The 27,357-nt window shown below is 33.4% G+C and overlaps 2 protein-coding genes across 3 annotated transcripts in view; both read right to left on the reverse strand.

Moving 5' to 3' along the window:
• The window catches only part of LOC134265485 (CD109 antigen-like), a 32,425-nt gene extending 25,188 nt beyond the window's left edge, over positions 1–7,237 (reverse strand). Inside the window, exons 1-11 of the mRNA XM_062747697.1 lie at positions 7,118–7,237; positions 6,466–6,656; positions 6,154–6,191; positions 5,449–5,611; positions 3,447–3,517; positions 3,218–3,343; positions 2,820–2,867; positions 2,499–2,531; positions 2,428–2,467; positions 1,717–1,801; positions 1,358–1,490 (exon numbers count right to left, since the gene is read on the reverse strand). Coding sequence (XP_062603681.1) covers positions 1,358–1,490; positions 1,717–1,801; positions 2,428–2,467; positions 2,499–2,531; positions 2,820–2,867; positions 3,218–3,343; positions 3,447–3,517; positions 5,449–5,611; positions 6,154–6,191; positions 6,466–6,656; positions 7,118–7,182 — 993 coding nt within the window. The 5' untranslated portion in view covers positions 7,183–7,237. The remainder of the gene's footprint in view (positions 1–1,357; positions 1,491–1,716; positions 1,802–2,427; positions 2,468–2,498; positions 2,532–2,819; positions 2,868–3,217; positions 3,344–3,446; positions 3,518–5,448; positions 5,612–6,153; positions 6,192–6,465; positions 6,657–7,117) is intronic.
• Positions 7,238–18,620: 11,383 nt separating this feature from the next.
• The window catches only part of LOC134265488 (CD109 antigen-like), an 82,425-nt gene continuing 73,688 nt past the window's right edge, over positions 18,621–27,357 (reverse strand). Inside the window, exons 35-37 of one of the 2 annotated variants that reach the window (XM_062747705.1) lie at positions 19,545–19,647; positions 19,078–19,169; positions 18,621–18,882 (exon numbers count right to left, since the gene is read on the reverse strand). In XM_062747705.1, coding sequence (XP_062603689.1) covers positions 18,877–18,882; positions 19,078–19,169; positions 19,545–19,647 — 201 coding nt within the window. In that variant the 3' untranslated portion in view covers positions 18,621–18,876. The remainder of the gene's footprint in view (positions 18,883–19,077; positions 19,170–19,544; positions 19,648–27,357) is intronic. The other variant, XM_062747706.1, reaches the window with a different exon arrangement.

Below are 27,357 nucleotides of genomic sequence, written 5' to 3' on the forward strand. Positions count from 1 at the left end.
ATACTAGTAGTTCTTTTAATACTTGAGAAACCATATTTGATAGGGATATTATCGAGAATGAAGAAATACATTAGATTTATTTACCTTTTTTGTAATTAATAAAATATTGATGGATTATATGAAATTATGTATTATGGATTATTGCACACATGTATAACAAAAAGATGGGCGGGGGGATAAGGCGGATGAAGTGCCTATAATGCGACAGATAAGAAGTTGAAAATTTAATTTCAATTATATCCACATTTTATTTGATATTTCATATCAAATATTAAGGTATACTTAATGTAAAATCTCTACAATTTACAAAAATCTCACAAAGACTGAAATTTATATACCAATGAAAAAGCATACACACACACTAAAAAAAAACAAAAACGATCATTTTCTCATACTTTGACAATTTATTTTTCAAAATGAGTGGGTCGTTGCTCCATTTTTCGAGAGATAATTCTAATAATTTGCAATAAGATATACAGTAGTTTGCCATAATTTAGTTCCCAAAATGGCCGCCGTTGTTTCCGTAAATCGGTTTGGCAATGATATTTCGTCTCTTAGCTTCTAAATAGTCTAACTATATAACTTCATTTCTACATATATTTACTTCTTTCATTGAAGAACTATATTCATTGAAAGATTTTTCAAGCCATACAAGAGTGGAATCACATAAATCAAAACTTAAGGACAGGTGATACAAATACAAACATTTTTTTTTCTTTGAAAAAGATTTATTATCATGTCGCAAGTTTAGAAAAGTGGATGGTTCTTAGAATTTTTTCTCCAAAGAACTGGAATATGAAAAAATCTTGGAAAATATTACTAATATTTCATTGAAAAAACAAATATAGACAAATCACATTCAGTAAAGGTTTACAGGTGAAAACAAATTTCAGAATATGTTACCATGGTGCTAAAAGACTAATATAAACTTAAGAAAAATATACCAAGCCAGGTGAATTAAATTAGGAAAAGCTAAATGGTAAAAATCAGCCTATGTGATATTGCTATTTTTTTGTCATTATGATCTTCCTCTTAAAATTTACCTGGCTTGGTATATTTTTCTAAAGTTTATATTACACTTTTAGCACCAAGGTAACATATTCTGAAATTTGTTTTCACCTGTAAACCTTTACTGAATGTGATTTGTCCATATTTGTTTTTTATTGAAATATTACTAATATTTTCCAAGTCTTTATCATTTTCCAGTTCTTCTGAGAAAAAGTTCTAAGAACCATCCACTTTTCTAAACTTGTGACATGATATTAAATCTTTTTCAAAGAAAAAATTTGTTTGTATCATCTGTCCTTAATTAACGGTGCCTAAACAATGACTACAAAGAATGGATAAAACAACTTACTGGGGCACGATGAAAAATCTCAACCATATGTCCTTGGCATTGTCTGAGCTGCATATGCACCGAAGAAAATAGGTTTTGTTTCGAACGGATTCTAATGTCAACCATTCCTTTTACAGGTTTACCTAAAGTGTATCTACAGGTAGAAATTAATATATAATTTTAGTCTTATTGTTTAAATAAAGCAGATTTACGATGAATGTACCAAAAAAGAAAGCGTTGGATTTAAAGTCAATATTACTAATATTCTTAATGGACTTAATTTACTGATAAATAAGATCGTCCAGAATGACTATTTAGAATACGATATAGTATTTTTTTTTCTTAAATTTAATTATATTTTTGGACATAATCCTACGTACGTGGAAATAACTTTAATACTTGTAACAATTCTATTGCTGACTCCGTATGGCGGAAGTTCCAACGTCACATTAAACCTTGGCAATACTAAAATATCAGCAGTCAAAATAATTAAATGATAAAATTTGTACATTTAATTTAAAAATATGAGCTTTAAGTATATTTATTGCAATTTAATTTTTAAGAGTTTTATTTCCAAGCAATTCAAAAAATTTTTTGATAGGATTAGATATGCAATGTTTCCTTTTTCAGCGTTTCAAATGAAACATTCATAAATGATTGATGGTTGTACTATATTGTTTAATGTCCATCTTAAGACTTTTCAATCATATGGAGACGCCACAAGAAAGGGTTATTTATAATAAGTAATAGCTTTACAAAAAGAAATTTAAATGCTTATACAGTATCAACAACAAGACATCTAATCAATGAAATAAATAATCATAATTAAAAAAAAAAAGGAATCCTTAACTGTGAAATTCCTCACAATTTCAAGTTTAAATTAACTAGAATAAAATGTAAAAGTAAAAATAAGATTTACCGGAACGAAATTAATTGACAAATTGAGTAAAGGTGTTGTTAAAAAATAATCTATAGACATGTACAATGTATTACAATATCATTGGTAAAAACGAATGTAAACAGTGCATTTCCAATTTCCTGATAATTTTTAAAATTATTATTTAATTTTATCAAATATATATTTATTGTACCATATTCATCCACAGTTACTGTCTTAGTCTGAGTTTCAGTCTGAAATAAAAAAAAAATTTTTACCATATTCATCCACAGTTACTGTCTTAGTCTGAGTTTCAGTCTGAATCAAAACGTTAACGTTCTTATCATAAGATAAGATAAAAACTAAAAAAAAAAACCCTTCTTTGTAAATAATTACATCATGTATACGTATAACATATTATAAACTGTAAAAAAAAAGTTCTGTAGAAAAGTTGGTTAAACAAGTTAAATTTGCAGATTTAATAATAGGACATTTGTATCTAAACAAAGGCGGTGAAAGGAATTCATTTCTTGATATTTACATTTGTTGTGTTCTTCAATAAAGCCATCTGTGAATGAATTTGAACACTATTTTGTGCATACTCACATTTGGTGTGCACAGATAAACTCCCGCTAAAGTGTCGTCACACCGAGGCTGAAGAAACGTAAAAAATAATGTAACGATATTGCCAAACGAGAAATTCAAATACTGAGTATATTGTACCAGCTTTTAAACATGTAAGATGTAAATATATATATATAGAATGTTTTTAAATTATTGTTAATTATTGGTGTGCAAATCACACAGACTTACACGCTGGTACATTTTTATGAAATATACCTACATGTATGTCACAAGTCCTTATGATTTATACACCAGAACATTCCTTAAATATTTCATACCTATGCTTTGATAAAAAAAGATTATACTTGACAAAGACATTAACAATTATAGGACAGGATTAAAAATAAGTGAGGAAACAAGCAAATAAGAGCCTATCTCACCCCTTGTACAGCCTTTATTTTCCACTCCCCGAGTACAGGATGGTCGGACATGACTAAACTGTCTGTAAACACTCCATTATCAGGAACCTTATTCTTCCACTGAGCGATTTTATATCCATGGGGATCCTTATTGAAATTGAAAAAAAAATCAAAACATTGTGGTTGTAAGACAACATCAATAAAAGATTTTAACACCTTTTATGCTTTTCACATATATTGAGGTACTTACAAATATGGCTACATCTATATTTTCATTCACTATGGAAAGATCTGGGTAAAATCCAAAAATACGAAAATGAACTGAAAAATAAAATAAACAAGATGTGTTTGTAAAACACTGATGCCCCCGTATGGCAACATAGCAAAGATTAAGCTTTTCTTAAATGTAAATTTAATTAATTGGTACCAAAAGTAAGGAATTCTCACTGGAAAACAATTGTGAAATTAGAAAGTAAACTAATGTTAAAGTTTTTTAATAAGTACAAAAATCTCCAAGGTCAAGGTCAAAAGGTCAATGTAATTATTATCAATTGAAAGGTCTTGCCACATAAAATACTTGTGTCGAGCATGAAAGCCCTAGCCCTAACCGTTCAGAAGTTATGGTGAACGTTCAATTTCTTAAAAAGTAGGTCAAACTCCAAGGTCAAGGTTAAAGGGTCAAAGTTATTGTTATTAAATGAAAGGGCTTGTTATAAGGATCAAATATGTAAAGTATGAAATCACTAACCCTAACTCTTTAAAAGTTTTGGTCAAGGATTGCATTTATAAAGTAGGTCAATCTCAAAGGTCAAGGTCAAAGGGTCAAAGTTCTTGGTGTCCAATGAAGGGTCTTCTCACAAAGATTACATATATGAAATATGAAAGCCCTTGGTGTCCAATGAAGGTAATAAAAGGTAATAATATAAGTTAATAAAAATGTTATAAAATAAAAAGTAATAAACATACGCTCTTGAAATTTACTACATAGGAATTTGATAATCTCTTCATAATTTGCTTTAAAATGCTAAAAATTGGCACTTTCCTATATAATTCCATAGCAAATGTACCTATATTTTGAGATGTTTCCTTAGAAATACCTTGACGGTAGATTTTCCCCATGAACACTAAAGTTAATGTCATTATATATGGTATAAAAATAAAGAGTTTCGCTATTGTAATTTTTACGCATTAAAACTATAGTAGGCCCCTTAAAATCAATTTAAATTGTATTTTATTTATCATGGGTAAAAAAATAATTTAATGCTCGTTGTGTTCAGATTAGATTTTTTGCTCAGTTTTTGTGTGGATTTCTTCGCCAAAAGCCATGGTGAAAAAAATACTTATTATATTTAAAAAACTCACATCGGATAGAAACATGTATGTAATTTTTGGTTTTAAATTGAATCTTAAGCTTTTTAACAAGGGAAATAAAGTTTACTGGTTTGTCCAGGTTTTTAATGGGATAGGAAAAGCTTACTGGTTTGTCCAGGTTTGTATTGGGATAAATAAAGCTTACTGGTTTGTCCAGGTTTGTATTGTTATAAATAAAGCTTACTGGTTTGTCCAGGTTTGTATTGGGATAGATAAAGTTACTGGTTTGTCCTGGTTTGTATTGGGCCAGAGAAAGCTAACTGGTTTATCCAGGTTTGTATTGGGATAGATAAAGCTTACTGGTTAGTTCAGGTTTGTATTGGAATAAATAAAGCTTTCTGGATTGTCTAGGTTTGTATTGGGATAAATAAAGCTTACTTGTCCAGGTTTATATTGAGATAGATAAAGTTACTGGTTTGTCCTGGTTTGTATTGGGCCAGAGAAAGCTAACTGGTTTATCCAGGTTTGTATTGGGATTGATAAAGCTTACTGGTTTGTCCAGGTTTGTGTTGGTATAGTCCAAACTTACTGGTTTGTCCAGGTTTGTGTTGGTATAGATAAAGCTTACTGGTTTGTCTGGGTTTTATATTGAGATAGATAAAGTTTACTGGTGTGTCCAGGTTTGTATTGGGATATATAAAGCTTACTGTTTTGTCCAGGTTTGTATTGGGATAGATAAAGCTTACTGGTTTCTCGAGGTTTGTAGTAAGATAGGTAAAGCTTACTGGTTTGTCAAGGTTTGTACTGAGATAGATAAAGCTTACTGGTTTGTCAAGGTTTGTACTGAGATAGGTAAAGCTTACTTGTTTGTCCAGGTTTGTAGTGAGATATATAAAGCTAACTGGTTTGTCAAGGTTTGTATTGAGATAGGTAAAGCTTACTGTTTTGTCCAGGTTTGTAGATGGCCTTATCCGTCTGTATCATCACAGAATGGGTCTTTCTACGGAGGGATACTTTTGTTTGGTTACTAAAGTTAACTCCACCTTCTCCGTGTACCTCAATAGCATACTCCGTCACTCCAGGAGGACTTAAACTTAAAGGAATCTGTCCGACAAACAATAATATTTCAACCTTAACGAAACATTTGTGTTGGCTTGAAACTAAAGCTTATAATATGATAATTAAATATAGAGAAAACGAACGGCATCAACCTCATCAACCTATGTAAATAATACAAATTAAGAGCAAAGATTGGATCAGGTGCCATGGCGAAATGAACTGCCTCCCTAACAGGGAAAACCGGTGTTGATTGATGAAATATATTGCTTAACGTCCTTCTAAAGAATTTGTCAGGGGAAAATAGGACAATCCGTAGAAAATTTAGTGATCTAATATTTAGAAGTGAAAATATATGTCAGTATTCGACATAATGATAGACTGCATATACTGTCAAGATAATTGTATCAGTCAAAGAACTTGCGAAATGTTTTGCCGAGGGCAGGACACAGGGGGCTGACATGACTTAATATATAAAGATATATTAAGTATATGTACAATATACAAAGTCATATAGAATCCGTAATATGTCTTTTAGCAATAAATGTTTTAATCCATATGGAATTTATAATAATAGTATAGAAACGTACCTTTAAAGGAATTGATTGCAATGTTGCATTGACTGAATCTACATTAAAAAAAATAAATACTGCATTGTAAAATACTATAAAATATCAAAAGTGTAGAAATCTTGACCAAAGCATGAAATGTTTACATTATTTTCCTTTAAAAGCGTTGTCATTATTTTTAAATTTTTAAAAAGTTTTTATAAGGATTATAAGAATAAAACCCAATTGATTTACAGATGTAGTTTCTAAAAAGTTAATATATGACCAGCGCATAAAATCATCATTAAGTTTGAAGTCTACTATAATTTTTAAGACTCCTCGTCTTTATCGTACCAATTATCCTCCGTTCAGATACGACAGTGTTATTATCATGGTCCAGTAGACTGACCACCACCGTGGTTTCGAGACCACCACTCGTGGCGTCCATCGTTGTACCAGGGGAACCTGTAGTGTCCAGGAGCTGGACAAGAACATTCATGTTCAGGCCGCGACGGATAGTGTTAGGAAACATAACAAGGTAAGAGCTAAAATAGAAAATTAAAGAAATAAAATAATCATAATTTATATTTCTCTTCAGCTTTGTTTTATAATATGAAAATATAAATCAAATACAATTTATGCCATACAGTTCCATGAAGCTAAACTTATGAGAAAGGAAACATGATTTTCGATGATTTCTAAAATAATCTAGAAAGAAAATAGGAATTAATAAAATCAAATGCATATTTCTATATCAGGATATTTACTAATCTTGTACTATTTCTCTTCATCCAGTTCAACTGATCTAATAAAAGGTTTGAAAATTATTTTTAGTATATCAAAGAATAAATAATTCGATCATAAATTTTATAGTGTTTGACTTAAATTGGTCCATCTGTTTTGGATGGTGTTACAATCAAACTGACACTAGCGTCAGACAGTGAGCAGAAAAAAAACTGGCAGCGCAGCCTAAAAGAATAGTGTTAATTCATTGTTGATTACTTACTTTTTGGCAAGACAAGATGAAATAGATGTGAAAATAATAAACAAGAAAAATCCAGCTTCCTTCATTCCTGTAACTGATTGATTTAAAACGACCTGTTGGAAAGCAAAACAAAGTAATAAGCCTGGACATCCATGCCTGCTGTTATATTAACTAAAATCACGGAAAGTACTACAGTATATTTCCCACTCTCATTTATAATTCGTAGAATATCAATCTTAATTTAATTAAAATTTTTATCAATGGAAAAACCAGTAGGACCTAGTTATTTGTAAGGTTAATCCTGACTTTGAAGCTTTTTGACGAAAATTAAATGCTTTAGTGGGTTAATGGGTTATTCCCCAATTAGCCATACCTAAAATAAAAAGTACATACTTTTTATGTCATTGAGCGTTCAATCTTTTGCGTCGTCCAGTGAATTATATAACAGTGAATTATCTTTCTCCAAGAAGAGTCTTCCTAATTAACACTTCAAATAATTAGATTATTTCGATAAAAAAACCGTTTTGAGTTCGCAACACCATGACTGCGACAAATTATGCAAATGCATTTTCTTATTATTTGCGTTTTGTGTATCTTTACAGTAATTCTTTTGATTCTTTTGTTATGGATTATTGTTCATGCAAATTTCAAATCTCTTGATTGATTGAAGTTTTGCAATTAAAATCCCCCTCTGTCTCTCTTTTTCTCTCTTTAAATGAATAATTTATGTCAGAATGTATATCTATAAAATGCAAAACCTATGATTTTTTGGCAACAAATACATGTACTTTGATTCATAGCAACTGTATACTAAAACGTATGAATATTTGACTTGTAAAATTTCAAACATTGTCTACGGACTTGTTCCTTATTAAAACTAATTAAACCGATTCTACACTACACAGGTAAAATTGCAACGTATGTTAACCATATGTTTTGAGAACCATATGTTGAACATAAGTTAAACATACGTTAAACATATGAATTTTCCACAGCATGTTTGACGTATGTTTAAAACCTATGTTGAACATAAGTTTAAAACCTATGTTGAACATAAGTTTAAAACATATGTTGAACATATATCCGACTCAAAACATATGTTGAACATATGTTTGTGGTAACCATATGTTTAAAATATGTTTAACGTATGTTCAACATATGATTATTTCAAAAATACGTTTAACATATGTTTTGAGTTAGACAATTTTTACAATAAATCATCTCCAACGTCAGGAAATGTTCAACAGCTCAATTTTCCTGCCAACAACGTTGAGAGTTACCTTACATTTGAGATACCGTAACTGCGACAAATTATGCAAAATTAATGCATTTTCTAATTATGAAACTTTGCGTTTTGTGTATCTGACAGTAATTCTTTTGATTTATTTGTTATGGATTATTGTTAATGCAAATTTCAAATCTCTTGTTTGATTGAAATTTTGCAATTAATATCACCCTCTGTCTCTCTCTTTCTCTCTTTAAATGAATAATTTATGTCAGAATGTATTCTATAAAATGCAAAACTTATTATCTTTTGGCAACAAATACATGTTCTTTGATTCATACCTACCTCATTTAACAAAGCTTGTAAACTAAAACGTATGAATATTTGACTTGTAAAAAAACTAGAGATGGTACCATCACCATTTTTTCATAGAAGTGGTATCTGGCCCCTAGTACCCCACCCCCAAAATTTCAGACCCCAGGGTAGGGGATTTCGATGTCCCCGAGCCCGATGTTTATTCGTATAGTATTATATAGTAGGGCTAAAAACTAGAGGACCATATCTCGGAAACTAGAGATGGTACCATCACCATTTTTTCATAGAAGTGGTATCTGGCCCCTAGTACCCCACCCCCAAAATTTCAGACCCCAGGGTAGGGGACTTCGATGTCCCCGAGCCCGATGTTTATTCGTATAGTATTATATAGTAGGGCTAAAAACTAGAGGACCATATCTCGGAAACTAGAGACGGTACCATCACCATTTTTTCATAGAAGTGGTATCTGGCCCCTAGTACCCCACCCCCAAAATTTCAGACCCCAGGGTAGGGGACTTCGATGTCCCCGAGCCCGATGTTTATTCGTATAGTATCATATAGTAGGGCTAAAAACTAGAGGACCATATCTCGGAAACTAGAGACGGTACCATCACCATTTTTTCATAGAAGTGGTATCTGGCCCCTAGTACCCCACCCCCAAAATTTCAGACCCCAGGGTAGGGGACTTCGATGTCCCCGAGCCCGATGTTTATTCGTATAGTATCATATAGTAGGGCTAAAAACTAGAGGACCATATCTCGGAAACTAGAGACGGTACCATCACCATTTTTTCATAGAAGTGGTATCTGGCCCCTAGTACCCCACCCCCAAAATTTCAGACCCCAGGGTAGGGGACTTCGATGTCCCCGAGCCCGATGTTTATTCGTATAGTATTATATAGTAGGGCTAAAAACTAGAGGACCATATCTCGGAAACTAGAGATGGTACCATCACCATTTTTTCATAGAAGTGGTATCTGGCCCCTAGTACCCCACCCCGAAAATTTCAGACCTCAAGGTAGGGGACTTCGATGTCCCCGAGCCCGATGTTTATTCGTATAGTATTATATACTAGGGCTAAAAACTAGAGGACCATATCTCGGAAACTAGAGATGGTACCATCACCATTTTTTCATAGAAGTGGTATCTGGCCCCTAGTACCCCACCCCCAAAAATTTCAGACCCCAGGGTAGGGGACTTCGATGTCCCCGAGCCCGATGTTTATTCGTATAGTATTATATAGTAGGGCTAAAAATTAGAAGATCATATCTCGGAAACTAGAGACGGTACCATCACCATTTTTTCATAGAAGTGGTATCTGGCCGCTAGTACCCCACCCCCAAAATTTCAGACCCCAGGGTAGGGGACTTCGATGTCCCCCAGCCCGATGTTTATTCGTATAGTATTATATAGTAGGGCTAAAAACTAGAGGACCATATCTCGGAAACTAGAGATGGTACCATCACCATTTTTTCATAGAAGTGGTATCTGGCCCCTAGTACTCCACCTCCAAAATTTCAGACCCCAGGGTAGGGGACTTCGATGTCCCCGAGCCCGATGTTTATTCGTATAGTATTATATAGTAGGGCTAAAAACTAGAGGACCATATCTCGGAAACTAGAGATGGTACCATCACCATTTTTTCATAGAAGTGGTATCTGGCCCCTAGTACCCCACCCCGAAAATTTCAGACCCCAGGGTAGGGGACTTCGATGTCCCCGAGCCCGATGTTTATTCGTATAGTATTATATAGTAGGGCTAAAAACTAGAGGACCATATCTCAAAAACTAGAGATGGTACCATCACCATTTTTTCATAGAAGTGGTATCTGGCCCCTAGTACCCCACCCCCAAAATTTCAGACCCCAGGGTAGGGGACTTCGATGTCCCCGAGCCCGATGTTTATTCGTATAGTATTATATAGTAGGGCTAAAAACTAGAGGACCATATCTCGGAAACTAGAGATGGTACCATCACCATTTTTTCATAGAAGTGGTATCTGGCCCCTAGTACCCCACCCCCAAAATTTCAGACCATACAGTTTAAGTTAAAATTTTGAATTGTGAACTGCGTTCTAGAACGCAGTTCACTTTTGAATTGCGAATAGCGAACTGAGAACTGCGTTCTAAAATCTGAACGCCAATACCTACTCATCTGCACTACCTGCATTGTATGTTAGCTACCTGTACGACTACAAGTACCGTCATGGTTGAACAGCTCTCAGAGCAGCTCTCAGAACCAACGATTAAACCGTTATATCTAAAGGAATTAGATATTCAATGCAAAGACAAAGGTCGGATCACAGACTTTGGTCTTATGGAAAGCGTTACTGCCAAAGTGGGCAATTCCCTACATTGCTTACAGCTTGATAGAAACCTGTGGCGTTTTTATCTTAAAGACAAAGAAAGCAGAGACAAGCTTCTTTCAGAGGGATGCGAGATCAACAACATATCCCTGTCCTTTTTCGAAACAAATCCGTATTCCTCAGGAAATCATAACCCGAACGAAAAAACTTTAAAAATCAGAATATGTGGGTTACCGCTTTCGGTATCTGACACCTCTGTGACAGAGCTTATAGAAAAGCTCAAATTAGATCTGAAAAGCAAGATTCTTTATGAAAAAATCAGACATCCAGTCACAAAGAGCATGACGAGTGTATTGAGTGGAAACCGCTTCGTTTACGTAGCACCCCTCCCTCCGGGAACATCTCTTGCTAGAGTACAATACTGCGCGGGGCTAAGATGCCTCATCTTGCACTATGGGCAACCAAAACACGAAAGGAAACTTGTGTGCACCAACTGCTGGGACACGGATCACACCAGGGGCAACTGTAAAAACGAACCTAAATGCAAGGTGTGTTTGGAGCGAGATCATTCACCTGGAGATCCTAAATGCAGATTCTACGAGCCTCTGCAAAATGTGATCGCATTCAATGGAGAAGATAACGTGCTATCAAATTTCTTCCCCTGCGAAATCAACCTTTACGGGTTTCGTCACAAATCGGCTGAGCATGCCTTCCAATATGCTAAGGCAACGCGGTGTGGCGACATCGATGCAGCCAAAAGCATCTTAGAAGCGGACGATGCTCTTTCTGCCAAACGACTCGGTGACAAAGTCAGGATCATCGATCAGTGGTCTTCTACATGTGAAGCCGTCATGGCCGAAGTGATCGATAATAAATGCGCTCAGGTGCAGCAGTTCCGGGAAAAACTACGATCGGTCAAAAGAAATGTGATATTAGCCGAATCTACATACGACACCTGGGGGACAGGGCTCAACAAGACAGGAACAGAAAATACCAAGCAGCAAGCGTGGCCGGGTAAAAACCTCTTGGGGCAAATACTCAGCAAACTCACAAAAAAGATCCGTAAGCGCAAAAAAAGCGATCAATGGAGCAGTCCGCAACAGAAGCAAAATTCAAAACAGAGCAGCAAACAACGCGACACATCGGTGATGATCAGTGAAATGCGCGCCCGTCAGCAGGGACCCGGTTCTGCATCCGGAAGTGACACCTCATCCGAGACGGACGGAGATAACGAGGAAACGTAATGCTCCAATAGACTGCTTCTTTTGAATTGAAACTCATGATCATGATGCCGGTATGTTTATACTATTATAATATTTTACGTATTATATTGTATTACTGTATATTAACCTAGAACAAATATGGACAAACTACAAATTCTCTCAGTTAATGTAAGGGGGCTTAATTCTGATGAAAAACGTCAAAAATTATATGAATGGCTTAAATTATCTCAATGTGATGTTATTTCATTACAAGAGACACATTTTACTGAAAAAAAATGAACATAAATATAATGCCGGATGGCATGGGAAAATTTTTCATTCATACAGCGATTCGTCACATAGTAAAGGCGTCTCAATACTTTTTAAGAAGAATATAAGTATCGAAATACTAAATGTTAAAAAATCAATTGATGGTAGAAAAATGTTGTTAAATGTTGAATATGATAATGAAATTTTTACAATTGTAAATATATATGCACCTAACGACATAAACAAAAGAGTTGATTTTTTCAAAAGAGTGCATACATTTATTACCAAAAATTGTTTAAATGAAAACATAATTTTATGTGGAGATTTTAACTGTCGACTCAATGACAAACAAGATAAAAGTAAAAATTATCTGATTAACATATTAAAACAACTTGATATGGTAGATGTCTGGAATAGAGAACATCCTGATTTGAAAGGCGAAACGTGGTGTAATGCTCAAGATATCCCTTTTAGTAGAATAGACTTTATTTTTATGAATAATAATTTCTGTTTTCAAGTAGGTAAAATTATAGTGAGAAAGTTACCGGGTACTCATTCCCGAGGCACAAGAATGAGTGATCATAGATATTTAAAAATGTATCTTAATATCTCTAAAAATTCAAGAGGTACGAATTATTGGAAATTAAATATTTCATATTTAGAGAATAAGGAGTACAAAGAAAATATTGCAAACTTAGTGAATGAAGTAGATAATGTACAAAATCCGATCGACAAATGGGAACTTTTTAAACGAAAAGTTAAAGAATTTTCAATACTTTTCGCAAAAAATAAACGAAAGAATATGAGAGAAAAATAAACCTAATTGAAAAAGAGACAGAAAATATAGAAAGTAGCCAGTATAACAATATTAATAATAGTAAACTTAAGGCACTTTATACAAATTTAAATGAACTATATGACAAAAAAATAAAAGGGGCGCAAATAAGATCAAAAGCAAAATGGATAGAGAGTGGCGAAAAAATACAAAATATTTCTTAAATCTGGAAAAACAAAATCAAACGTCTAATGTAATTAAAGAACTTATAAAACACCTACTGGCGATTTAATAAATACAACAAATTCATTAATCGGAGAAATGAATAATTATTATACGAATCTGTTTAAAACTACAAATATTCCAACCGCTTAGATTTCAAGTTATCTAAGCAATATTGAAGTACCAATGCTGAACGAGAAGGACAAATTAATGTTAGATGAATTCCCTACACTTGAAGAATGCAAAAATGCCGTACTTGAAATGAAAGGAGAAAAGTCTCCTGGCTTAGATGGTATACCATGTGAATTCTACCAATGTTTTTGGAACAATATTGGGCCAATTTTTTATGACGCACGTAAGAAATTTTTAAACAAAAAGAAATGTCTGAATCTAAAAAGCTGTCTGTGATATCTTTAATACACAAGAAAGGCGAAAAACAATTGTTCAAAAATTATAGACCAATTAGCTTAACAAACACGGATTATAAAATCATAGCTTGTGTTTTAGCTAAAAGGTTACAAAATATATTATCATATACAATCAATAAAAATCAAACGGCTTATGTTAAAGGCAGATACATTGGTGAAAATGCTCGACTAATCTTAGATATTTTTGAATGTTGTAATTCAGAGAAGAAAGACGGCATATTATTAGTTACACAGTCAGTTAGTGACCTAATACGAATTCATACAGGGTGTGAAATGGAAATCCGTATTGGGCGAGGCGAAGCCGAGTCCCAATACGGATTTCCATTTCACACCCTGTATGAATCCGTATTAGGTCACTAACTGACTTTGTTATACCCTTATAAATATCCTTCTATATAATTATTGCTAATAAAAAGTCCAACAAAAGAAATGTTTATTACATCAGTCTAACAATTTCACTATTGACCGGTCTTACATTAGAATTGTTAGACCGCAACGTCACTCGTCTGTTACGTCACAATTAATAATCATCGTTCAATATCGGCGACGCGAAAATAGCCGAAGTTAAGAGCTATTAAGAGTTGTTGCTAACAGCAAGGTAAGGTAGAAGGGAAAAGTATGTTTTGTGATAAGTATTTTTTGTGATATAATAGATTTATAATTGATTTTGTTCTTTCTCAGCTTGATGTTTTATATATACTGAAGAAGCCATAATTTTCCATATAAAATAATTGATAGTCTAGCGTGTTTTGATAAAATTGATCAATCTTAAGTGAGCAGTGAAGGGTATAACAAAACAGTTATAGACTGGGATTCGGGCAACATATGATTTGTTGGACCTGAAGATGAAAATGTTGCCCTTGGCCTGCGGCCTCGGGCAACATTTTCACCTTCAGGTCCAACAAATAATTTGTTGTCCTCATAGGACATACCCAGTCAATAACTGTATAGTGTAACGAATTTATCCCGCTGAAGACCTTTTTCAATATAAAAAAAAATATTTGTGCATATTATGAAAATATTAAGTTTTAATCCAATAACAATCAACATAAAATGTCGTTACGGTAACAAGAAATTTAACTAACCTACCTACGTTAACCGTTTCTTAGCCGCCATTTTTATTTACAATAACAACGCTTCGAACGGAATCGCGTGCCCGATTTTCATATTACGCCTCGACGGAGACGTAATACGGAAAATTTCAGGGCGTCATGTGATTAGCTTTTACCCAATCAGCAATCGACAAATTTGTCTGAAGCGGGATAATATTATTTCTCGACTTTGAAAAAGCTTTCGATTCTGTAGAATGTAATTTAAAAAAAAAAAAAGTGGTGAAACTTTTCTCCAATACTGATCGTATTTCAAAAGTGGTTGAAACCTATGGTTATCATATTGAAATGAATCTCAACCACTATAAAATAATTATTTCAATAGTGGACGTATTTCAATAATGGTTACTAACTATGTTTGCTATTGAAATGCACTCTCAACCACTATTGATATCATTATTTCAATAGTGGTCGTTATTTCAATAATGGTTGCAACACTGCACAATAAACGTGCCGGAAACACAATGATTGCATCTATCGTTTCGTTGTTTTAATTCGAGTATGTCAAGGTAATGCTACTTCGAAAATGGGGTCTGTCTCCTAGTTGATTAGACAGACATCCCGTATTATGCAGCAATATACCTACTTCACCTGACCTGCATACGGTGTTTATATCTCTCAGCTGACTCGACAACTGACTTGACTTGACAAGAGCATGCACACGTGTGAACAATTTTTCAAACGAGGCAAGTTTTTGACAAACAAGTTGCTGAAACAAGATTATATGCAGTCTTCTTTAATTTCATCATTTTCTAAGTTCTAATCTCGATGCAATGACCTGTCAACAATTGCAAAAAATTTCATTTAGTCAAATGCTGACAGATGTTTTTCATACTAACTGTTATTTCATTATTTATACACTTAATTCTGGATGGATTTTTCTGTTATTTCCCGATCACGACAAGGAGCACACGGCAATAATGACTGGTTGGCAGGGAATACTCTTCAATATCACCTTATCCCACCTCTGATGTTTTGGAGGTCATTGTTTGCTCTGCTCCAACTTTTAATTGGTTTTCAGCTCGAATAATGTTTGTTATCTCCACATAATTTCATATACACAATATCTTCCTCTACATGCAAAAACATCTTATACAAGGCACGTTATTGAAAAACAAATTGATGATACAAGAATATCAACAGTGTTGCGAGTAATTTCCTGATTTCTCAAGTTCTATGTTCGATACAATAAATCTCTCAGCAAATATATTCCGTCATTTAGGCAAATGCTGACTGAGATTTATCATATTTATTGTTAAGCCATTATTTACACATGGGCTGTATATGGAATTTCTCAATCATGACTTGGAACACACGGCAGGTATGTCCGCCCTTCTCGGGATGCTTATTACTTCATGACGCCTTATCTAACTTTTTAATATTGTACAGGTCCATGATTTCTGTATTTTTAGCATGATTAATTTTTGTTCTTTATATTTCATATACCAGAAACTTCCAAATTCATAACATAGGCGATATGATCTCATTTACATTAAAAGTATGGTGAAAGAGATAGGTAACACAACGTTATTTATTGTCGAAAGCTACCACATTTTAACAGTTAAACTGTTAATGTTTAACACTTTTAAATCTTTTGTCAAAAGTATGCACTAACAAGAGGCCCATGGGCCACATCGCTCACCTGAGAAGCTTTGACCATTCTGGTCTTTACCGGATTTCCCCCTTGTTATACATAATGCATCCCCACCCTACCCCACTGATCATAATTTAGACATTTTGAAATCTATACTACCCCATGATCCTTCCATGGGCACATATGTTTCAGCTTTTTTTGCCCAGTGGTTCCTGAGAAGATTTTCAAAGATTTTTCCTATATATTTCTATGTAAAACTTTAATTCCCTATAATGGCCCCGCCCTTCCCCCGGGGGTCATGATTCCTACAATTTAGAATTTACACTACCCCAGAATGCTTCCACATAAGCTTCACTTTTTCTGGCCCAGTGGTTCTTGAGAAGAAGATTTTCAAAGATTTTTTCTATATATTTCTACATAAAACTTTGATTCCCCATTGTGGCCCCGCCCTTCCCCCGGGGGTCATGATGTGAACAATTTAGAATGTACATTATACCAGGATGCTTCCACATAAGTTTCAGCTTTTCTGGCCCAGTGGTTCATGAGAAGAAGATTTTCAAAGATTTTTCCTATATATTTCTATGTAAAACTTTGATACCCCATTGTGGCCCGCCCTTCCCCCGGAGGTCATGATTTGAACAATTTAGAATCTACACTATATCAGGATGCTTCCACATAAGTTTCAGCTTTTCTTGCCCTGTGGTTCTTGAGAAGAAGATTTTCAAAGATTTTTCCTATATATTTCTATATAAAACTTTGATTCCCCATTGTGGCCCCGCCCTTCCCCTGGGGGTCATGATTTGAACAATTTAGAATCTACACTACCCCAAGATGCTTCCATATAAGTTTCAGCTTTTCTGGCCCAGCGGTTCTTGAGAAGAAGATTTTCAAAGATTTTTCCTATATATTTCTATATAAAACTTTGATACCCAATTGTGGCCCCGCCCTTCCCCCGGGGGTCATGATGTGAACAATTTAGAATTCACACTATACCAGGATGCTTCCATATAAGTTTCAGCTTTTCTGGCCCAGTAGTTCTTGAGAAGAAGATTTTCAAAGATTTTTCCTATATATTTCTATGTAAAACTTTGATACCCCATTGTGGCCCCGCCCTTCCCCCGGGGGTCATGATTTGAACAATTTAGAATCTACACTATATCAGGATGCTTCCACATAAGTTTCAGCTTTTCTTGCCCAGTGGTTCTTGAGAAGAAGATTTTCAAAGATTTTTCCTATATATTTCTATATAAAACTTTGATTCCCCATTGTGGCCCCGCCCTTCCCCTGGGGGTCATTATTTGAACAATTTAGAATCTACACTATACCAGGACGCTTCCACATAAGTTTCAGCTTTACTGGCCCAGTGGTTCATGAGAAGAAGATTTTCAAAGTTTTTTCCTATATATTTCTATATAAAACTTTGATACCCAATTGTGGCCCCGCCCTTCCCCCGGGGGTCATGATGTGAACAATTTAGAATCTACACTATACCAGGATGCTTCCACATAAGTTTCAGCTTTTCTGGCCCAGTGGTTCTTGAGAAGAAGATTTTCAAAGATTTTTCTTATATATTTCTATATAAAACTTTGATTCCCCATTGTGGCCCCGCCCTTCCCCCGGGGGTCATGATGTGAACAATTTAGAATTTACACTATACCAGGACGCTTCCACATAAGTTTCAGCTTTACTGGCCCAGTGGTTCTTGAGAAGAAGATTTTTTGATGACCCCACCCTGTTTTTGTCTTTCCTTGATTATCTCCCCTTGCGAGGGGATATGTCCCTTCATTTTAACAATTTAAATTCCCCTTCACCCAAGGATGCTTTGTAGCAAGTTTGGTCAAAATTGGCCCAGTGGTTCTTGAGAAGAAGTCGAAAATGTGAAAAGTTTACAGACGGACAGACAGACGGACGGACGACGGACAAAATGTGATCAGAAAAGCTCACTTGAGCCTTCGGCTCAGGTGAGCTAAAAATATATTTAGAAACAGCTTCGATAAACATGAGGTTTAATGAATTATTCATCACTTGCTAATTTTGTTTAAAAATTAACACATAAGTATTTGTGATCACCAACACAAAACTACAAAAATATTTTTATTATAGTTGAATCTATAAACATCATACATAAGGTCATATGTAACAGACAACACAGAGCAATACACCAGAACTATCAAATAGTTTGTAGAGAAGAGAATGTACTTGTTTCTCAGTCACAGTTAAATGTAAAACTCTATCACTGATTTAGCGTAAGAGAAATTAATATCATGTAGATGTGTCCTATAGTATTTCCATGATAGCACCAATATTAAAACTGGAATGTAGTCGAATTCCTTATTTTCAAGGCTGAAAAATAAAACAAAATAATATAAGATTTAAATTCCTTTTTACATTGTCATTAAAAAAAAACACAAAAATTTTTGAAATGTTTTTTAATAATGGATAATTACACGATAAATTATCTCTACAGAGTAATGTCATGTATATTTTACAAATGATATGCCTGTTTACTGTTAAATCAGATCATATAAAGAGTTTAACCTTGGCAGTACAGAAGCACTCAGTGCCACACACATCACAGACCCCTGAATCCGCCAACACTCTGGATGTGTAGAATGTGGTGGCCTGGTTTTCTGTAAAAAAAAAAGCACAGACCAAAATTATTAATATATTTAAAGTTACATTTGATACTATTCTACTTTTTTGAATAAGGATTTTAGAGAATATTTGTTAGTTTTTTTTTATTTAAGATGGCAAACCAAAATCCTAAATAAAGACCTATGTGCAATACTTTTACTATATATCGATTTGTACATAAAACAAATTTTATACAAAAAAATCAATTTTGTATTTTTGTAATTTTTCTTGGAAGGTTTCATAATTTGATATCTTTTAAAAAGACATACATTTTTTGGTCAAAGAACATTTGGTATTATAAGTTAAAATTTTTTTATTAAAGGTGAAGGTGAAAGAAATCTGAATTATTACAAATTGAAATGACTACTTACTGGGTTCATAATAATCATAGAGTTTAATGACAGAGGGCTGCTTCTCAGCTACTTTGTCTGTGTTGGCCATGTAAACAGAAGCGCACTGGGCCCGTCTGTCAAACTAGTTAGTAAAGAAAAATCATTAATTATTCTCTTGACTCTCTAACGGATGCATAAAGTGCTCCATAATGAAAATCCTTTTTTAGATCTTGTGCCTAATCCCTTAGTAAAATGTTCAAAACAAAATCAGAGGTTTAGTGTCAAGTTATTTTCCAAAACGAATAAAGAAAAGCAGGAAACTAACCTCATCAAAATATAAGGATAATTTTCTGTATCCCATTTCAATACGTTTAAACATGGGAGCTTTAGATGTATTGAGTGTATCCAAATCAGGGGTCATTCCCGAGGGTATTCCGATATCCATCATAGACATTCCAGAATTGCCTTCTTTCAGCCATCTTGGAAAATATAAAACAATTGCACTTCATACATCAGTTACCTTGACTAAAGAAATACTAACGTTGTATATTATTATAACAATATTAAATTATACCTTCCACAAACTTTCACCGTGAAGCCTTTAGTCGTTTCGTCAGTAAGTGTAACATTGACATCAAAGGAAGACACTTCTATTTCTTCATCAGTATTGAAATATGTAGATATCTACAAAAGCATTGTTAATTAATCAACACATAAATACTCATTATATATCCAAATCTACTTCTATAGTAATTGTCTACTGTTATGATACATGTATTTCCCATACCTCTGCTAGTGCTATACCAGAGCCCTCCCCTTTGACTTCAAGCCTTTTAACGCCTACAGGAATCTGAGATGTAAGAAATAAACAAAAGTTAAATCATTGCATCTATATAATATCACAATTAAGAGGAGAATATTCCTGTTGATTTTTTTAATTACAAAAAATATTCAGATGAAGTTTCAAAAGGAAAGATAAAACTTGCGAAGTAAAATACGGTTACCTTGCATAACAATTAAATTTAAGATATTATTGAGACGATAATTTCATATAAAAACTAAAATCATAAAGATTTATTTTGCAATATACGAGTACATACGTCAGCTGTTTGTAGAACAAGAGTACTGTCCTGGGTAATTGTGAATTTCTGATTGAATGGTGCCCCTGGAGTTTTGCTGGTCAATGTCACACGCATGTTTGTTATCTCTATATCCTTCATGTTGAGGTTTGAACTATAAACCATGGTAGAAAATTCTGCTAGTCCTTGGAGAGCGATAATAGTGTCCTATAAAAGGACAATCTTTGATGAGAAATGACCAAATTTTTTTTTATTTCGATATGCTTTCGTATACATGTAAATAGCAAAAGTTATGAGTATTTATAATCATAATATTCCCTGCTACATATATACAATTACTATGCATTAAAGCAATATAAGCTTTAACTTTGATGTCGAAATTTGTTGTTGCGAAATTTTAAATAACTATTTCAAAGACAGATAAATAACGTTATTAAATTTCCGTTGCTCATATTTGCAACGAAAGAATTATTTAATTGCTTCGATTGAATCAAAATTACATTATTTTCGTCCTGTACAAAAATAATTTCTTAAATAAAACTGTATATTGTATTGTATATAATACAGAAGTCTTTCTTCTGCTTTATTTTAGTCTAAGTGATCATAAAGGTTTCATTTACAGACAAATTTATCATAACATTTCAAAAGAAAAATATTTTCAAAAATGGTTTGGACCAATATTTAAATCCATCTGATGAGAAAAGATAAAGGTAAGGATATAATATAGTGTATATTTGTCATGACATTCGAAGAAAATGAACTTATCAAGCTCAAAAGTCCAGTAATTAGAAATTAGATACAGGTCAACCACGGTCGCAATAAATCACCAGATGTAGGACCAAGTGCTACTGAGAAGTAAGCATTCCCTGTCAATTTGTTACATCGCCCTCAAAAAGGATTTTGTGTCAAAATTGAGCTGAAGAACATAGTATTTAACCATACCTTTGACAGTGGCTTTAGTATTGAGTTTATCGATCACTTCGCTCACTCTTGGGCAGTTGGTGATCTGAAGAGCGTATCCAACAAGAGCTATTTCGTAAATATCGTCCAGGAGATCTATATCATCTTCGAGGTAAGTACTGGCTTTCTGTATTGCTCTTCTTGTAAGCTCAGATACCTTCAGTTAAAAAAAGGATCAATGTGAATTCAATGAAAATGATGTAGGAGTGGTTATAAAAAATCGCGAACTAATTGAATAACTTCCAAAAAGAAATGATATAGGTTTTAAATGTAGGTATTTGTTCAAAGTAGTATTCTCCGATTTTAATGCACATCTGCATCCGTTCTGCCCATGCACTGATCAAGAAATATGGAGTCACGTGACACGCTTCTTAGCGTTCTATCACAGAAGCAATAAGATTTTTCCGACTCATATTTCTTACCATGCAAGTTATTTTTTACAACAAAAACACTCCATTTGTCAGAAATGGCCCAATCTTGGCAATAGTATGGTTAGATGATAATATACTTTTCAAGAATGAGCATTTAGGTGACCAACAAATCCCAAGTCCTCTGTCTTTGGAGCCTTGTTAATCAATGTGGATAAAGTATGATTGCCTTCTTCTTATCATATCTCATATGTATAATCTCTAAAGTAAACGATATTTTCGAGATTCAATAACTATATTATTGTTAAGATATTCAAATATTTTTCAAATTGTAAGTTGGCGATCATTCACTTCAAAATGCTTAACAAAGGACACATCTCTTCCCCTGAACTTAGTTTCACTGGGCGACAGAACAAACATCATTTTTAAACATCTCTCTTCCCTCACTTAAACAATCAATCGAGTTAATGACTTAACTTCTAGCGTCTTTTGTCTTCATAAACCGTGTACAAATCATTAATTGCTTCTGCAGAGTAATTTCCACGTGTGACGTCACAAAACTTGGGGCAAAAATTGTCAGTACTTATGCTAACTACAGAAAATGTGAATGCCTCTCTGTGTGCCAAATTTCATTCTAATCTGAATTGTGGTTTTGCAAATATAGAGATAGTTCGCGAACTTTTTGATAACCCCTCGTACAATACCTTGAATAATTATATTTAGATATGATTGTCAAAAATCATTTGAAAAACATCAAAAGTTTTAAGGTAAATGTCTTTACTGACTGATTTAATGAACACGAATTGTCAATATGTATGTAATGAACTTACTCCTGGAATGACCTCTGCTTCCTTGAGAGCGATCAGGGTAAAAGCCGTGAGGGCTCTCTCTCCTCCTGCTGACCCACCCTTTGAAATAATAAATAAATATTAGAATTGTTAAAATTGCATTGAATAAAGGAAAAAAGTTTAATGTTCAGTCATTGTGGTTTATCAAGGTCTTAAAAACTTTAATATCAATTTCCCATGATCTTTTAAACTAAGAAAGAAAGGTTGCCTTTAGATGTTTTACGTTATACCTGCATTTTCTTGTTTAAGACCCTGCCTGGTTCTCTGAATGTTCCATTTTCATTTTGCTGAGAGATGAGCCAAGTCACGGCTTTCTTTACGACATTCTCGTCAATAGTAATGAAGACAGTGGCCTGAGAGAAAGACTTCACAACAAAAGCCGTCAACCTTAAACATTATCGACTAAATCATTATCATGTACGGTAGTTTGAATATTTTTTTGTATTTTGGACGACAGTCTTAAATATTGATATATGTAATGATATACAAGATTTAAATTTAAGTGACCAATCTTGCAATCAATATGTACTAATGTTAACAGGAAAAATTTATTATTTCGTTTAACCTACAGAGGCAGAGTAGCTTTTCTAGAATCTTACCAAGTGGTGCCTGACTTGTCACTTTTACCAAAAGCACTGTACGACCCATCATCGTGAGAATACGTCATTTCCCGCTGGTAACCTTATAAACAGAAATTAACAAAATATAGACTTTTAACCATGTCACAATGTCTAAACGTTGAAATTTAAATTAGTGATAGGTAAAAGTGAGGACAAACCTACCTTTAATCATGTATTCCTTAGCTTTCATTTCTAGGTCTGGTGTGAGATTACTTGTTATTTTAAGGTATTTCTGTACAAATATATTAGGGGCAAAGTTCAGCATGTTTTGTTCCCCACATCCATATGGCATCTTCAGTAGCGAATCTAGTCCACTGATTGAGGGACCCATCACGTCACCTGAAGCAAATTCAAAAATGATATTGAAAGATGTCACAGACATTTCTAATATTGTAAATCTACACAATGATATTTATTCATAAAAAAAGTTTTAATTCGCAAGTAACAGAATTTTCATTCGCAAGAATATAAAAAGAAGTCATATACGAGGGTTGATCCAAAGTAATGTCACAGTGTCCATATCTTTTATATTTGGCGTCATATTATCAAATACAATATACCAAAAGATGCACAAATATATACCTAATCAACATTGAAATTTTAATTTAATAATGTTTATTTGAATTTATGTTATAGATATTCAAAACATATGGCATAAGAGGTGTCGCTGCGTCACAACGGAATGTCACGTTTTACTGTGTATTTTCTTTTAGACTGAAAAAGACAAACACTTTAAAAAGATTCTTTTAAAAAAGTACCTAATCTCCAATTTTTTTAAAAGACACAATTTTCTCATTTTCTAGTCTTAAATTGAAAATTAAATGACGGCATTGGTATTCGTGATCATAAACATTGTTGTATTACTCTGTTGAATTGAACAAAGGATTGTCGAAATGGGAAAAAATCGTTCGACGAGTTGTAATGCATTTGTTGCTTCAATATGTGGGAATCATCAAAAGTGACATTAACTTATTTAATCAGACTTACAGAATAAAAAATCTAAGTTTGAAATACATCTTAATAGATGGTATCAGCAATTTTAGGCGGGCGATTGGTCACTGAGTGATCAGCAGAGGTCAAAAAGACCGAAAGATAGGAGATTGGACGGAAATGTTCAATTGTGTCTGACATAAAAAAAGACAGCCGTAAAGAGTGACATGCAAATGTGAATTTCTAAGTTTTTCTTTGCTACTATTCAAAGTTTGATAGAGGGCTTTATTATGAAACGAATGAGTGTATATTGGTACCAAGAACTTTTAAAGAAAGTGGAATTGCTGAAAATGTTTGCGAATCGCAAATATTTTTTAATAAAACGAAGGAAAAACGCTTTAAAGTATGACGATGCGTATCCGTCATGTGACGTTATATTTAAGTGCGGCGACTACCATAAACGCACATTGTTTAAAATCCGATAATTTGGAAAGTATACATCATATTCTTTTGAATTTTTCAGGTCTGCTTTGAAATAAATAAAGCTTCCATCCTGTAAAATGTTGTTGCTTTACGTCGATTTATAGCAATTTAATTTTATCAAAGTTGTGACATTACTTTTGGATCAACTCTCGTATCTGAAACATTTATTGATGAAATATATTTAAGAGTACATATTCTATCATATTTGATAATATTTGATTGTGTAATACCATACCAATGACTGATGCTCTTACACACCTTGAGCCAGCCACGGTGTTTGGAGGGAAATCTACAGCGACATTATCTGTGAACGTTCCCGTGGTACCAGTGTTAATCAACACAGGGTTGTTAAACTCCTTCTCTACTCCCTCGGGCTAAATGTATTAATAAGAACATGTAACAGGGTAGAAAAGGCTTTTCTTAAAGATTACAATTTTTTTATAATGTCAGTCGATACGTATACATATAAAATATGATGAAAAAGTAAAGTCTGACCTCCACTTTAAGGTATCTGATGACAGCATCACTAGGACCTGTAGAGATGACGGTGATATTAATCTTTAGATCCCCAGTCTTTGTGGGGATGATAGGGAAATACACGGGGTAGATCTCACCAGCTGACATCTATAATAAACAGAATAACCCAATTACTAAAACAGAATGTCAAAAATAAAAAAGGGCCTTGGCACTGCGTCTCTTCCTTTAGATATCTTAATATTGGACTCTCGTTTTTCTTTTCAGAATATATCATAATAAAGACATCCAAGCAGATTGACACAAGCATAAAAATAGTGATGGTCACTTACAAAGAGCGATCTTTAAAACATCTACAAAAAAGATTATGATTGGTTCATAAAACACGAATTCTCGGAAATTTCAGGGTAGGGATCAGGTGGCTAAGACGCAGCATTGTTAAGGCTGAAATAAGGAGGCGGGGCCTAATTCATACGGGAAAAGTTTACTGTGACGTCACACTAAAATATGACTTTGCTGTATACCTCATAATACCAGAAAATTTAATAATTTGGAACCTAAAACTGCATAAGCACAATTAACAACAATAATTAAATTAAATTAAATTCCAAATTTAAACGTACCAATGTATTTAAAAAAAGTTGCTAGTTAAATCCCATTCAGCTGTTTTTAAACAAACCACTGATCTCGATGAATCTGTCAATCATGACGTCATTTTCGTAATAATGACGTATTTCACGTGCTGTAAGAGGCAGATTGAGGATTTTTTTTAACAAGGATAAATCCGTTTTATTATAAAACAGAATGTTATTTAAAGGTTTTAAATAGGCTTTTAATACCAATGTATATTCTTTGTTAAGTGCAATTATTCATTTAATATTGAGAGAATGTATTTTAATAATTTTGTCGTATTTTATGTTCAGGTTAGGTATATTTTACATCGTGGTGCCTCATTAAATCTTTTTTGCGCAAGGGCATACACAAAATAAATCTTAACCATTTTTTAAATATAAATAAAGGATATGTTCCTGAACATGAAATGTGCTGTTGCTTTCTATAAATCGAGAGGACGACTTCATAAGTACACGAAATATTTGTTAAAAGTCAAACATATTTCAACATTCGCCTATTTACTTGAAATTTTATCTACCAAAACGCCAATTTCATCCAAAGCAGCAGCACTTTCCACAAAGTACAAAGTATACAAAAACACATAATAGCTTGAATTTTCAATTTCAAATAGGGTATACCCTTGCGATATTAAAATTTGTTAATGACCTACACGTACTATGCATTCACCACGTGACTGTCCATTGATGGGACCAAACTTCATACAGTACAGAGTAGGTTATACTATGCTATTTCCATAAGTCTTAAGTTCTGAGATAATAAAACAGCTGAATAAAAATAAATACAATTATAAAAACATATATATATATATATATATATATATATATATATATATATATATATATATATATATATATATATATATATATATATATATATATATATATATATATATATATATATATAACAACAAAGGAATAACAATTGTTATCAACAATTTCTAAAAATACATTAAAATGAAAGGTTATTTTTGCTATGATGGCCATTGCAACGAACAAAGAATAGAAGAATCAACACAATGCTAACTTTAAAAGAGGTTTTCGAACAACTGATCTACCAGACAAATTTCGATATCTAGTTATTTTCGACGTTTATATTAAACAATTATGGCCTTTTGTTGAGGTCAATACATGTTTTATGGACCTTATGATAGTATACTAACCAAGGACGAAGTCCGAGGTCGATATACTCTAATCAGGTCCATAAAAACATGTATTGACGGATATCAAAAGGCTATAATTGTTTTACTATAATTAACTTAATTTTAAAAGTACAAGTATACAACAGCAAACAACATTTATTTATTTGATCAACAATATGTAACATCAATAACATCAAGAAAATGACAAATTACTTAAAGCTAAAAGCTTATATACTTTTTAGGCAGTATGTTGTAGTTGATGGAAATGTTAGAAAGTTATACGTATACATCAAAGGCATTGCAAAATTAGTTCCGGGCT

This window comes from Saccostrea cucullata, unplaced genomic scaffold (assembly GCF_032062105.1).
Source record: "Saccostrea cucullata isolate Sc308-1 unplaced genomic scaffold, CSIRO_AGI_Scuc_v1 ctg401, whole genome shotgun sequence".
NCBI classification, from domain to species: Eukaryota; Metazoa; Mollusca; class Bivalvia; order Ostreida; family Ostreidae; genus Saccostrea; species Saccostrea cuccullata.